General features: G+C 39.0%; 1 protein-coding gene across 1 annotated transcript; it reads left to right on the top strand.

The window, feature by feature from the left end:
* LOC109823484 (ran-binding protein 1 homolog c-like) lies at positions 4,297 to 5,140 on the top strand. Its single transcript, XM_020389764.1, has 3 exons — positions 4,297 to 4,301; positions 4,595 to 4,882; positions 4,966 to 5,140. Exons 1-3 carry the CDS (start codon positions 4,297 to 4,299, stop codon positions 5,138 to 5,140), a joined length of 468 nt encoding a protein of 155 aa, XP_020245353.1.

The raw sequence follows: 14,678 nt of genomic DNA, 5'->3' as shown, positions 1-14,678 counted from the left end.
AAAAAGAAGGGGTTCGTTGGTATGACGCACTGCAAAAAGAGGAAAAGAGTTAGACAACTCGAAATCAAAGCTCAGACGCGAAGGTTGAACCTCGCGTCAAACAAGCTCAGACGCGAAGGTCGAACCTCGCGTCAAACAAGCTCAGACGCGAAGGTCGAACCTCGCGTCAAACAAGCTCAGACGCGAAGGTCGAAGCCCGCGTCAGACAAGCTCAGACGCGAAGGTCCAACCCCGCGTCAGAAAGTTCAGACGCGTAGGTTGACCCTCGCGTCAAAAATCTCAGACGCGCAGGTCGACCCCCGCGTCAAGAAAGATGAAATGACGGAGTCCAGCCCCGCGTTATTGAAACGAGTTTCCTCGTTGATCTCAAGATCAGAACTTGCCGAAGCAAGTTTAATGACCACGGAGGTCGTACTCACCACCAATCAAAGGGAGCTGAGGCGGCACATTCGCATGAGCAGCGGCGCCGCCGGCCGGTGCTGATGATGCAGATCCTCGAGCCGCAGCGGCATCGGATTTAGGAGCGACGAGCTTCTTGGGGGCCATGAGATCTCGTCGGAGGAGATGAGCAGTTGTCGCCGGAGATGAGAACGAAGTTTTTTCGTTGGAATTTCAAGAAGAGTCGAATGACTCTTGATTTGACCCCTAGCGGTCTATTTATAGACAGCTATGAGCTGTCAAATCGTAACAGACGGGATTCGAGGCTATCAGCCCGCACAAACTCGATCCTCGCGTTCGAGTTGGTTGAGCTTCCAAACGCGATGCTCACCTGCGCGTTCAAATTTTCCCAACGCTGGGCTCACCCACGCGTTCCAATTCTCAAATGCAGAAGTCATCTCTGTGTTGAGACCATCATGACAGCAATTTCTTAGCTACCAAGGCGACCAAAGCCGGGAAGAAATAAACGACTCCACTGGGGAGTCTATTGGAGGAGTACAGAGAGATTACAGTCAACAACTTTGAAATCATCTGGCTCGATCAGACGGAGGGAGCAATCAATCCACTAAATTTTGGATCCAAAGTATTCCGAAAATTCGTCAGTCAACCGCGAACTTTCGAAAACTTTGGAGGGGGTTCTGTAGGCTGTCTAAAAATCACAATAGATAGCTTATCCAAACAAGCTCCGACAATGGAGGTCACAATCAGACGACTTCCCAATCACTGCATCCGCAACTCCACAATCGCCACAAACACGACCTCACTTCTGAGATGATTGATCTTGATGGCTGCGACAACAACATGACTAATATTATATTAGCAATTATTGGAGATGCTGATGAGCAGTGTAATGATTTTATAAATGAAAGGTTGGACTTAGTTGGTGAGTTGCTTGGTAGAGAGCTGTGGGCAAATATCCATCTAAAGACACTATGGATGTTGATTCCCGTCAAGTTCCTACAACGAAAGCTACAATCAAATAGCTTTCGCGCAGACAATCGAAAGTTAGTGAGTTGCTTGGTAGACAGCTGTGGGCAAATATTCATCTTCAAAACACTATGGATGTTGATTCCCGTCAAGCTCTCACAATGAAAGCTACAATCAAATAGCTTTCGGGTCGACAATCGAAAGCGGCAAATAGAGGACTTTTCACATAGATCGAGAAGAGTTACAATTCAACGACACTTCTGACAACTGATGAAAACTCTATTCAGCAGTCTTCACAATCTACGGTGAAAGTTACAATCTGACGACTTTCATACCCTACAAACAGCTAAAGCGTGAGCGACCCTCGCGTTCATAGGGGTTCAACCAACAACGACCCCCGCGTCTCCAAGGCACAAGCCAAACGTGAGCGACCCTCGCGTTCATAGGGGTTCAACCAACACTGACCCCCGCGTTTCCAAGCAGGCAACAAGCTAAACGCGAGTGACCCTCGCGTTCAATGGTGTTCAGCTAACACCCAACCTCGCGTCTCAATCCTAAGACACGAAGTTGGGTTCTGAATGCCAGAATGGGCGTTTGACTCGTTCAAACATGAGTCGAACGGTTTCAGAACCGTTTATCCCACGTTCTGAGGGATTTTCGCCCACGTAGGAGCGGATATAGGGGTCAGTTATAACCTCCTACCCCCCTATAAAAGCTCAACAAACCCAACGGAGCAGAAGTTGGATTTTTCGTATCTGAACCGCACGGGTTTGGAAATTCTGGAGGATCTCAACCGCACGGAGGGTTAGCAGCAGCAGTGAAATCCTTGGAGATAGGATTTTTGAATCAAACTCAGAAGATCAAATCTGAGAGGATTCTTCAACAACAGAATAACAGCTTGATCATTAACCAAATTTTCGGTTCTAACAACTCTATTCACAGAGTTCTAACTCGTTCAGAGTTCTTAAACTCGTTAAAGAGTTACTTATAAAACGTCCACAGAAGTTCATCATTCCCACGAGATAAGAGACGGTCGGATCGTCAACGGAGAGCAAATTCGACACGAAGAGCAATTTCGACGCGAGCAATCGAAGGAGGCATTCCATCGCTACCGAGAAGAACCCAGTTTTAAACAAAGGAGAGAATCAAATTCGTTCTCTCCTCTTTTGTAATCAAGTTGTAATCGAGATCAAAGGAATCCAAGTCAATTTTCTTTATTCTCTTCTTTGCAATTTTTCCTACAAACATGTTGCCGATTGCGAGAACTCAATGGGGTGACCTTCTTCTACGCCTTCTGTATAGAACGACGGGTATAAGGTCGATCCTTCACCGGTAAGGAGTTGTGAATAAAAGTTTTGGGGGGGTCCATGAGATTTGTAATTTGATAGGAAACTATAGAGTTTTTTTATGAGAGAATTGAGAATTGAGAATTGAGAGTTTATAGTTGTTTTTTTACTGTTCATGCCAGTTTTTTCATCTCAACGGCTAAATTTTTCACTCAACGTTTATTTTTTAACGGTTCAATTCAACTCAACGGCTCACTTCTACTCACCATCAACATCTCAACGTTTATTTTTTCCATCAACATCTCAACGTTCAATTCAACTCAACTATAGAGTTTCATTCAACGTTTATTATATTTTTTCTTTTCACTCAAAGCAACAGACCCACCCAATTAAATCCCCAATCTCAAAATCCTCTCCCGTCATCTTCAACCCCAAACCCCAAACCCCAAAGCCACGACGACCACAACCTCCTCTTCGCCTCGTGGTCCTCTTCGGCTACGACGGCCACAAGGTCTGGCTCCCCAATCTCCAACCCCAAACCCTAAACCCTTTGGCCACGACGATCACTTGGGGGGGGGGGTTTGTAAAATGTCACCCCAGTTGGGAGCTCCCAAGCGCTCCACAAATTTGTGAAGCGCTTGGGAGCTCTGAAGGAAGCCATCGCCACGTAGGAACGGAGACCGGCCTTGGGAGCGGCTTCAGAGCTTGCTGGAGGGGGGGTTGGCAACAACCATCGCCACGTCAGCCTTCAGAGCCGAGTTCGGAGCTTGTTGGACTTGCTCTTATTCGCTCATTGGTTTTATTAATAAAGAAGGTATTTCATAATAAAAAAAGATTAATGCTCCAAGGACCCAAAATATGGGACCAATGGGTGGGACATGTGATGTGTCCCTTCCCTATTGGATAATGAGTTGACCATGTCAACTCATTGCCAACTCATTATCCAATAAGGGAGGGGCACATCACTAGTCCCACCCCTTGGTCCCATATTTTGGGTCCCCGTAGCAGCGCTCATAAAAAAATTATCTCAACCCGTTGGAAGCAAAAGTATATGTTTTGTTTGGTAGTTTACTAATGGATAAAAGGGGAAAGAAGGGAAGAGGAAATAAAGGTAAATGAAAAAAAGAGGAGGGGAAATGTATATAATAATTAAATTTGGGAGTTTAATAAAGAGAATGGAAAGAAATAATTTCTTATTTGTTAGAGTTGAATCATGATTGTCTAAAAAAATTTATTTCCTCTACACCCTAATTTGAGAGTGGGGAATCAAATTATATAGAATGGCAGCCAGAGGCTTTAGTTCCAAATGGTGTTTTTGGATCAAACACATTCTTTCTTCATCAAAAGCAACTGTTCTGGTCAATGGATCCCCAACCAATTTTTTTTCTTGTCATAGGGGTCTTAGACAAGGAGACCCTCTTTCTCCTATGCTTTTTCTCCTAGTTGTTGACGTTCTCAATAGAATGCTCACAACTAGTGTAGCATCGGGAGACCTCTCTGATCTTCATCTTAAGGGAGAGTTAAACTCTATTAGATCCCTTCAATTTGCAGACGATACAATCATATTCTCCAAGGCTTCTTCTTCAGACATGATCACTCTTAAGGCCATCCTTCTTATCGTTGCTAATATAAACACTGCTAGAAAATGGGGTTTTGCCAACGGACTAATAGCGACGGAAATTTCCGTCGCTATAAGTCATGTTATAGCGACGAAAATTTTCGTCGCTATTATTCTATCGGAAAAATCATATTTAGCGACGGAAAATTCTGTCGCTTTAATTTTACCAACGGATTTTTAGCGACGAAAATTTTTTGTCGCTAAAAAGCTTTTTAGCGACGGAATTTCCGTCGCTAAAAACCATTTTAGCGACGGAATTTCCGTCGCTAAAGAAAATTGTTGGGAAAAAATTTTGGGCGCGGGCGTGCCCAAAAAATTTGGGCAGCCCGCGCCCGAGAGAGGGATTTATCCCAAATCCCTCTCTCATTTCTCATTTCCCCTCTCTCTCTTCATTCCCCCCTCTCCCCCTTCTCGTTCTCTTTGCCGGCGCCGGACCCGCGCCGCCGCCCTATCGACGAGCCGCCGTCGCCGTCGCTGATCGCAGAGACGAAGAAGAATCCCACGACGCCGCCATCGAGGACGAGGACACCGGAGCCCAGATCGCCCCCATCATCAAGCTCGAGGAGGTCGCCGTCACCACCGGCAAAGAGGACGAGGAGGCCATCCTCGACCTGTAAATTTCTCAGATCTAAAGCTTTTAGCTCTCCTTTTGATCTCAATTTAATCTGATTATATTGATTTTTTTTATTTTTTAAGCAAAGCGAAGTTGTATCGGTTCGATAAAGAGGGGAAGCAATGGAAGGAGCGAGGGAGCGGGAGCGGGAGCGTGAAGCTGTTGAAGCACAAGGAGAGCGGCAAAGTCCGGTTGGTTATGAGGCAGGCTAAGACCCTCAAGATTTGCGCGAACCACTATGGTGAGATTTTTTCTTAGGCTTTTGATTTTATCAGGGTTTTAGTGCTGGAATCGGTTTGGTCGGGCTACTGACTTGCTCGCCTATAGATTGAAGAGAACTTGAGATGGTGCTTTGCCCTTAATAGGTTGTTCGATCAATTAGTTTATTCTTTTATATTTGCGTTTATAAAAATTCTTACTAATCAGACAGTTGTTGCATAAGTAGCCAGCTCCTGAGTGGTGCAAAACATTACAGTTATTTCAAAAGCATTTTTTTTTTTGGTGTACCAACTGGCTAGTGAATATGAATTAAAAAAAATGCTTAACAAAGTACGAAGATATTTAAAGGTTCACCCCCCTATTTATGATCAATGAGCTGACATGCGCAGCTTCTGTGAGTAACTACAGTATTTTACACACTGGAGCTGGTCAGTACCAGGACATTGCATTGCTGGACACAAAGCCCTTTGGAAAGGTACTATACAGCACTGGACAGAAGAAATAAATCATGTTATAATATAGATCATTTTATACTTACTTATCTCTGCCTCTGCTTTTTGTTTATTCTAATTAACTGCAGGCTTTAGTTATAGATGGAAAGCTTCAGAGTGCAGAGATTGATGAATTCATATATCATGAGTCCCTAGTTCATCCAGCATTGCTCCGCCACCAAGAGTACAATTCTTTAAGTCATTTAAGATTTATTTTGGTTTTCAGAAAATAGATAAATTAATTAATACAATGCATTTTCCTCTTTATAATTTTAATGTTTGTTTCGGTCCCAAGACTATTTTCATAATGGGAGGAGGAGAGGGGTCTACTGCAAGGGAAATTCTTAGGCACAACACTGTAGAAAAAGTTGTCATGTGTGATATTGATGAGGTAACTATTTTTTTGGGGTTGAAGTTCCTTTTATGAAATTTTCTTTATTTGTTGTAAATTTTTGCAGATAAAAGACAAGGCTGGGAAATCAAGTAACTCTGCTGCTATTTCATGTTCACATTGTCGGGTATTGGCCATATTCTGTTTACTTTATTAATTTTACTTTTTTTCAAGGTTCTGTTTTCAGATTTAATGGGATTGTTTTGTATTTCTTTTCTGAAAAATGAAAAATACAATATCAACTGGTCTTTTGGTCTTTAGTTATACTACAATCTATCCAATCAGAGAGGACAAAAAAAATACACCAACAACATGATCTGTGCACTTATTGACTTTGATTTTTAATAGTTTATCTTTCAAATTAATTGTGTGTTGGTTCATGCTTGGATATTACTTTATGTTTGTCTATGTTGAAGGAAGAAAATAATCTCAAACTAATAGTTGATGGGTTTTGATAACTAGTTTGTTTCCATATTAATTGTGTGGACGCGTGCGTGCATGCGTGCACGCGTGTACGCGTGCGTGCATGCGTGCACGCGTGCGTGCGTGTACGCGTGCATGCGCGTATGGTGAGAAAATTAAGGGTGGGGTTAGGATGTGTGTATGCGTTGTTGCAAAAATTATGCGTGCGTGCGTATAATACATAAGAATATGCCATGATACTCTTCTAGTTTTAGAATAATATACAGTCGGAATTTATGGAGAGAACTATGTTTGAAAAGATGCAATGATTAAATTGTGTAATGAAACCTGCTGCAATGGAGAGAACTATCTTTCAAATTAATTATGTGTTGGTTCATGCTTGGATATTACTTTATGTTTGTCTATGTTGGAGGAAGAAAATAATCTCAAACTAATAGTTGATGGGTTTTGATAACTAGTTTGTTTCCATATTAATTGTGTGGAGTGTGGTGCATGCGTGCACGCATGTACGCATGCGTGCGTATATGTGTGTGTGTGTACGCGTGCATGCGCGTATGGTGAAAAAATTGCGGGTGGGGTTAGGGTGTGTGTTTGCGTTGTTGCAAAAATTGTGCGTGCATGCGTATAATACATAAGAATATGTCATGATACTCTCTGCGAAACATGTAATACATAAGAATATGCCATGATACTCTCTCCGAAACATGTAATACATAAGAATATGTCATGATACTCTATCTTAATTCTATACTTGCATGTCATGCCATGTTGTTAACGTTTGATTTATATTTGTAGGCCGGGACTTATATTTGCAAGTGGAGCTGGTGATGAGGATGATGATCAGGAGGACTGATTTGTTTTTTTACCTTTGAAAACAATGAATGAGTGTATGTTGTATAAACAATATTTATCATGGTGTGTGCTGTATAAACAATATTTATTATGTTGGGATATTTTTATTAAAATATTTGTGTTATATATACGTGAGAATGAATATTATACTGCTGATTGAACAGGGTTTTAAATTTATTATATTATTGTACAGGTTTTTTCAATTTTTTAAAATATTTTTTTTAAATTGTTATAGCGACGGATTTTCCGTCGCTAATGTCATTTTTAGCGACGGAAAAGCCGTCGCTAATGTGATTTTTAGCGACGAAAAATCCGTCGCTAATTTTTTTTTGTTTTTTTAAAAAAATAGAGCGACGGATTAGCCGTCGCTAATGTTCCGTCGCTGACATTTAGCGACGGAAAATCCGTCGCCAAAGATCATTTTAGCTACCCTCACTGTACTGACGGTATTTTGGCGACGGAATTTTAATTTTTTCGTCACTAAAGGTTTTGGCGACGGATTTTCGAGTTTTAGCGACGGATTTTTTGTAGTAGTGTATCTCAGGTCTCAAGGTTAACAATCTCAAAACTAATCTTTTCTATCTTGGTAGATTTCCTCACAAAGGTCAATTACTAGCTAGAACTCTTAACTGTTCCATTGGATCCCTTCCATTTTCCTATTTAGGGTTGCCACTCAAAAAAGGGTCTCTTACAAGAAGGGAATGACAACCTCTTTTAGACTCCTTCTCCAAAAAATTGTCTCTTTGGAAGCAAAAATCCTTGTCGATTGGGGGGCGTTTAACTTTTAGACTCCTTCTCCAAAAAATTGTCTCTTTGGAAGCAAAAATCCTTGTCGATTGGGGGGCGTTTAACTTTGATCAATTCTGTTCTGTCATCCCTACCATTGGAAGCAAAAATCCTTGTCGATTGGGGGGCGTTTAACTTTGATCAATTCTGTTCTGTCATCCCTACCACTCTTTTACATGTCCTTCTTTAAACTCCCATCATGGCTTATCAAAGCTATTGACAAAATAAGAAGGAATTTTCTTTGGAATGGCAGTCCAATGTCTTCCAAACCCAAGTGTCTTGTTGCCTGGGGACACAGTGTGTAAGGCTAAGCAAGAAGGGGGCTTAGGAGTCATCAATATAGCCTATTTCAATTCTACCCTTCTTTCAAAATAGATTTGGAAAATCTTTGACAGAAATAATCTCATTAGCCGTGTGTTCTTCTCTCTGTATTCTAAGGACGGGTCTAACCCTGTCATCCGCTATCCAAAATATTCGGCCTCCAAATTCCTTAAAGATCTGTACTCCATTCACTCTAATTTCTTTAGTTTTGCTAGATGGCAAATAGGAGATGGCAAGTCTTGCAGATTCTGGATTGATAGGTGGGCATGTGCCAATTCTCTCAGAAGTTTGTTCCCCAAAGCCTTCAACCTAGCCTTCTCCCCCATCTGTAATACTCACTCCCAAGGGTTCAGGGCTGTCAACGGCTGGAACTGGCACATCATTCTTAGAAGAGGTGCCACCATAGAAGAGAGAACAGAAATTGCTAAACTGAGATCTTTCCTGGATACACTGTCCAATGTAGATAGTCATTCTTCTGATTATCTTTGGTGGCCTCTTCACCCATCGGGTATTTTTTCAGTCAAGTCCCTTTACTCTGTTGTGAACTCAGGGATGTGAAATCACCCCTATTCAAATTCATTTGGAAATCCCCTATACCTACTAAGGTTAAGATTTTCTTCTGGATAGTCAGTAAGAATAAACTAAACACTAAGGCAAATCTGATAACTAAAGGATGGATTGGTGACCCCCAATGCCCGTTTTGCTACCAGGAAGTTGAGAGTCAAGATCATTTATTTATTCAATGTCATTTTGCAAGAGATGTCTGGTCCATGCTTTTCCCTTATATCAGTGAAGATTTCTGGCCTCTCCACATGGATGAATTCATCAACAGAAGCAAGAGTCTCCTGATTAGCTCAGACATCAAATTAGTATGGAAAGTTGTGTTACCTTGCTGTTGCTGGTGGATTTGGAACTGTCACAATAATTTAATTTTTAGAGATATATTGCCGACTCCAGATAATATTGCTTCTAACATAGCAAGGTACATTCTTCTATGGACAGGGGCGAAAGAAGATAGAATGGCAAGAAGAATCCACAGGGCAGCTATCAAGTTGAAGTTCCAGGAAATAGCGAAGAAGAGAAATGATGATGTTGCAGGTGACAATTTCTAGGGAGTCTTCGGAGCCACCCTTCCCAGAAGACATAGTCTCTGTCCTCCTCTCAATACATGTGGTTTCGAGGGGAAGTTTTTGTGTTCTGTACTTTCTCAAACTTTGTTTTGGTCTTTCTTTCTTTTGATATTACTTTGTGAAAGAGCAGTTTTTTCTTTTTCATTAGTGAAGGGAGACACGTTGGACACTTGTTCTGATAGGTGACGACAAGGTCCGCTCCATATCATTCAATTAGTCCTACGCTTTTCCTCCTCACTAAGTTGTCCCCTTTTTGTAATTATCATGGTTTGGTATGCTTATATATATAATGAACAGAGAATCTCTCCCTGTTTTTCAGTCAAAAAAAACACGTGTAAACTTTGTTACCTTCCTTTCCCTTCACTCCTAACCAAAAAACTCCCAACTAAGGTAAATCTATTTACCTCGCTTGCCCTACCCCTCATTCACCCCATTCAATAACTGCATAATAGTCCCTCAAATCTACATATTGGTCCCCTAGTTCTTCAATAATTGCGTATTAGTCCCATAAAATATTAAAAATTACATGTTAGTGCCTTAAATCTTATAGAATCCTGCAAAATGGTCCCTCAATTAATATTTCAGTTAAAAAACTACTCATGGTTAGGTTAACTCTTAACTCAAAATCTACAGTCACAAAACTACTACTCTCTATGACGTTTCAACCCTTTGTGAAAGCTCAACTTTGGGTTAAGAACTTTTGCTAACAGTTGGAGGATAAGAACTCAAGTGAATTTGGATTTATTATAAGTGGGTATTGGGTTTAAACTTATTAATAAATAGGTTAGGGCATATTATAGAGGGGTAAAATAATCATTTTGCCTCCAAACATTAGATTTGGTTGAATATTCTCCCAAAATCTAAAGTGATTTAACTTGAAAGACCATTTTGCAAGACCTAGAGGATTTGAAGGACTAATATGCAATTATTAAAGATGTAAATCACTACTATGCAATTTCTAATATTGAAGGGACAGTTATGTAATTATTGAAGATTTCAAGGACTAATTTCTAAATAAAACCTTTTTTTTGTTAATAATTTTTGTAGCAATTCAAGAAAAACGGCTACATACTTCTACATATAGTGCAAAATAGTAGGAGATTTCTAGTCAGTATTATCAGCGGGGAATATAAAACGTCTGGACTGTATGTTGATCTAAGAATTATTATTTATTTGATTAACAGTTAGTACATGAAGATGATTAGTTGAATAAGTTTATATCAAGGAGATCTGACACTGTTAAGAGGTTAGTTGAAAAAAATTGAAAACAGCCTGGTGTTTTGTAAAGGATTAATTACAAAAAACTCCAATAAACTTTGGGGCATTGCAATAAGTCCCCATCAACTTTTTTATTACGCTAAACCTCTATGAACTATTGGTGAGTTGAACATAACCCTCATGCACTATTTTATTTTACTAAATTTCACATGAAAAATTCTTATTTAATCTCTAAACTAGCAGCATTAATTCTAAAATCTCATATGGCATGTGCCAAAAAAAAAGATGTTAATGATTTCTTACTCCCAAAAAGTACATATTTTTCCTTTTTGATAAAAAAGGTTCTTGGACTAAAAAGGAAGATTTTATCTTTTTTTTGTCTTATTCTTATTAGTGACTTGTTTGAGTTAATGGTGCTAATATGGAGATGAAAAGATTAATTTTTATGTAAGATCTAGGGAAATAAAATAGTTCATGGAGGTTATGCACAACCCCCAAAAAGTTCATAGGGTTTTAGTGTAATAAAAAAGTGATGGGTGCTTACTGCAACTTCCTAAAAGTGCAAGGTTCAAATTCGAGTTTGGTTTATATGGTGCTATTTGTGTTTGTATTTGAATTCGACTCAAATAGTAATACAAATTCGAATTCGCTTCGTTTATTTATATCGATGTTCGAAAAAAATTCGTGAATATTCGATTAGCATTATTCTGCAACTTTGATTTCGAATTATTCGTCAAATATTCGATATGCATTTGCTAATTATTGTAGGGCATAGGTAATTTTTACCGGTGGGCGTCGTCGCGAGAGGGACGAGAGCGTCTCGTCGAGAGGGAGGAGGGCGTCGTCGCGGGAGGAAGGCGTTGGAGAGGGAGGAGCGTAGGTCGTCGGAGAGGGAGGAGGGCGTCGTCGCGGGGAGGGAGGAGGGCGTCGGAGAGAGAGGGAGCGCGGTGTCCTCGGAGAGGAATGAGAGTCGTCGCGGGAGGGAGGAGGGCGTCATTCGCGGGGAGGGAGGACGGCGTCGTCGGCGGGGAGGGAGGAAACCCTAGCTGAGAGAGAGAAATAGGTATTTAGTTGAGAGGCGGAAAAGTGGAAACTCAGTACATGGGTTAGAAGTTGTAATAAATATTTTGATGGGTAATATTTGCAATAAGTTTAATTAATAGGATTAACATATAAAAAGTTATCGAATAGTTAATAATGAGTCGAATCGAATATACATTTAGTTAAATTCAATTTGTTTATAAGTCGAATACTAAAAAATATTCATTTAGTACGAATCGAATATACATTTAGTTAAATTCAATTTGTTTATAAGTCGAATACTAAAAAATATTCATTTAGTATTAAATGAATTGTCGGATCGTTAAATTCAATTTGTTTATAAGTCGAATACTAAAAAATATTCATTTAGTATTAAATGAATTGTCGGATCGAATATGACTTAATATCTGGACGAATATTAACCGAATTGTTTATTAAATTTTTGGTTTGCTTCCACCCCTAAATATAACATCACTTCTCACTAGATAAAAATGTTATTTTGATATTAGCCCCTCAAATCGTTAGTATTTCAATATTAGCCTCCGCAACCTTTGAAATTGCTCTAAGACACCCCAAATCTTCAATATGTTGTATGAGCCCTCAAAATCTTTCAAACCCTCCAAATCCTATTAGTATGTTGAAATAAGCATTCTATTTAAAAATTGGTTGAAATGGGGGTAATATTTTGTTTACTTAAATTTTTTTGGTGATTTACCAATTATACCTCTCTCATACAAACTCAAACACATTAACTACTTTAACTTATGCTCGTTAAGCTCCCAAAATCTATTTAATAAACCCTAACACAAAACTATTTTTTGCTTTATTTTCTCTAACATCTTCCCCAACAACTTTCTTCAGCTCTAATCTCTCTTCAGCCCTAATCCTAAATTTGCAACGGATAGATTCCCACTGGGAAAGGCGTTGAAGAAGGCATTAGAGGAGATGAAATGAAATATAGGTTTGAGTTGGGATTTTATTAAATAGGTTTGGAGAACTTAACGGTTATAAGTTAAAATGGTTAATGTGGTTGGGTTTATGTAAGACATGTATAATTGGTAATCACCCAAAATTTAAAGTAAACAAAATATTCGTCTATTTTAACCAAATTTTAACTAGGATGACTTATTTTAACATATTAATAGGATTGGGAGACCTACGATCAATTTTAATGACTTGGGGGCGCCAATGTTGAAATATTGAAGATATGGGGAGAGAGTGAGTTCAATTTCAAAGATTCGGGGAGTTAACATCAAAATATTGAAGATGTGGAGGGCTAATATCGAAAAAACCCCTAGATAAAAATGTTTTTTACTTAATGGTGATCGTCTTTTTCGGGATTGGATCCTCTACTAAGGCATAGTGCCTCCTAATATCTCATAATGCATTTCCACCTTTCATTTTGTGCATAAGCACAAAATACGAGGAGGTACTATGCAATGAAAGGTGAAGATGTATTAGGAGATATTAGGAGGCACTATGCCTTAGTAGAGGATCCCAATCCGTCTTTTTCTGACGGGGAGGGGGCCTAAACAGGTGGCGGCCATCACGCCTTCATAGGCGGAATAGTAAATACCTTTATTAAGAAGAATAGTGATTTAATGTCTCTTTACATTTACTTATGGATATTTGATCAAAATTTATCGCTTTTAAAAAAAACCAGTTATTATCTTTGCTTTATCTATCTATATATGCTTTAAAAGTAAAATCTACTTTATATTTTCAATTTATTATAGTGAAATTTGTTATATAAAAAATATATACATGCTTGGCAACAAGAAAGAAATGGAAAGTGGATGAATAATTGGAAAGCGATTTTACTTTTTTATTTTTTTTTTTCTGTTTGACACTTAGAAAACGATTGGAAAGTAAATAAAAATATGAAGGCTCTGTTTGGCAAATGGTTAAGTGAGGGGTTAAGGAGAGTTAACCCCTACTCAACTTACCAAACACTAAAAGTTTACACATGTGTAAATTGAGTTAACCCCTCATAATTGACCAAACACAAAAAATAATAGAAGAGTTTACAAATCCCTTTAGAGGGGTTAAAATGAGTTAACCCCTCAAACTGAAGGGTTTACAAATCTACCTATTTAGAAGGATTAAGAGATAACCTCTTTGTTTATAAAGAAAGTTGTCATAATCCTTTTTATTCCCAAACACAAAAAATTACAAAAAGGATTAAAATAAACTAATCTAACGGATTAAAAATTTTAACCATTCGAATTAACAAATAAATTAACTATGTTAATCCTTCTTCTTAACCCCCATTCTTAACCCTTTACCAAATAGGGCCGAAGGGCGTTAAGTAAGTTTTTAGTTCCTTTCACTTTTTCTAAAAATTGATAGAAAATACGTGAAAAGCATAGAGAGGGGAAAGAATTTAGTTAAGTTATTTCTTTGTCCAATTTATTTTCTAAATCAGTTTTATGTCTTTTATCGGTCACGCCAGCAAGCTTCTTCCCTAATGGTCTGTTTTGGAGCTCACTAAGGGAAGGGAGGGAAGGGTAAGGAAAGGAAGGAAACTTGTCAACTTTTCATTCCCCTTCCTTCCTTCCTCACCTTTACACCCCAATTTTGGGGGGTAAGATTTTAGTCTAAAAATTTTCCACTTTTCCCTCCTCTACTCTCCCAATAAAACTCCCAAACAAAGATTAAATTTAAATTTCTCTTCTCCTTCTCTTCTCTACTCTCCATCCAAACAAAGCATAAACTTCAGACTTCGCATTGAGTTGGATATTTCTTTTCTCTGTTAGCATATATAGGTTTATCCTCAAACAATGATTAGTGCAGGACTATAATGCACAATTGTCATGGTGTAACGCTATATAAAGTTTTCAAGTACACACTTATCTTTATCACCTTTAGATATAGTATTTAGACTATTGGCATTAGGGGTGTCCAAAAAGCCCCCGGCTCGGGCC

Source organism: Asparagus officinalis, chromosome 9, assembly GCF_001876935.1.
Source record: "Asparagus officinalis chromosome 9, Aspof.V1, whole genome shotgun sequence".
Lineage (NCBI taxonomy): Eukaryota > Viridiplantae > Streptophyta > Magnoliopsida > Asparagales > Asparagaceae > Asparagus > Asparagus officinalis.
Note: the sequence above shows the minus strand (reverse complement) of the source record. Positions and strands in the feature narration are given on the sequence as shown.

What these genes read in the sequence shown, in the direction of transcription:
- LOC109823484 (XM_020389764.1), top strand. An exon ending in GAGGAGGCCATCCTCGACCT is followed by an intron (nt 4,883 to 4,965) that starts GTAAATTTCTCA and finishes TTATTTTTTAAG; the next exon opens with CAAAGCGAAGTTGTATCGGT.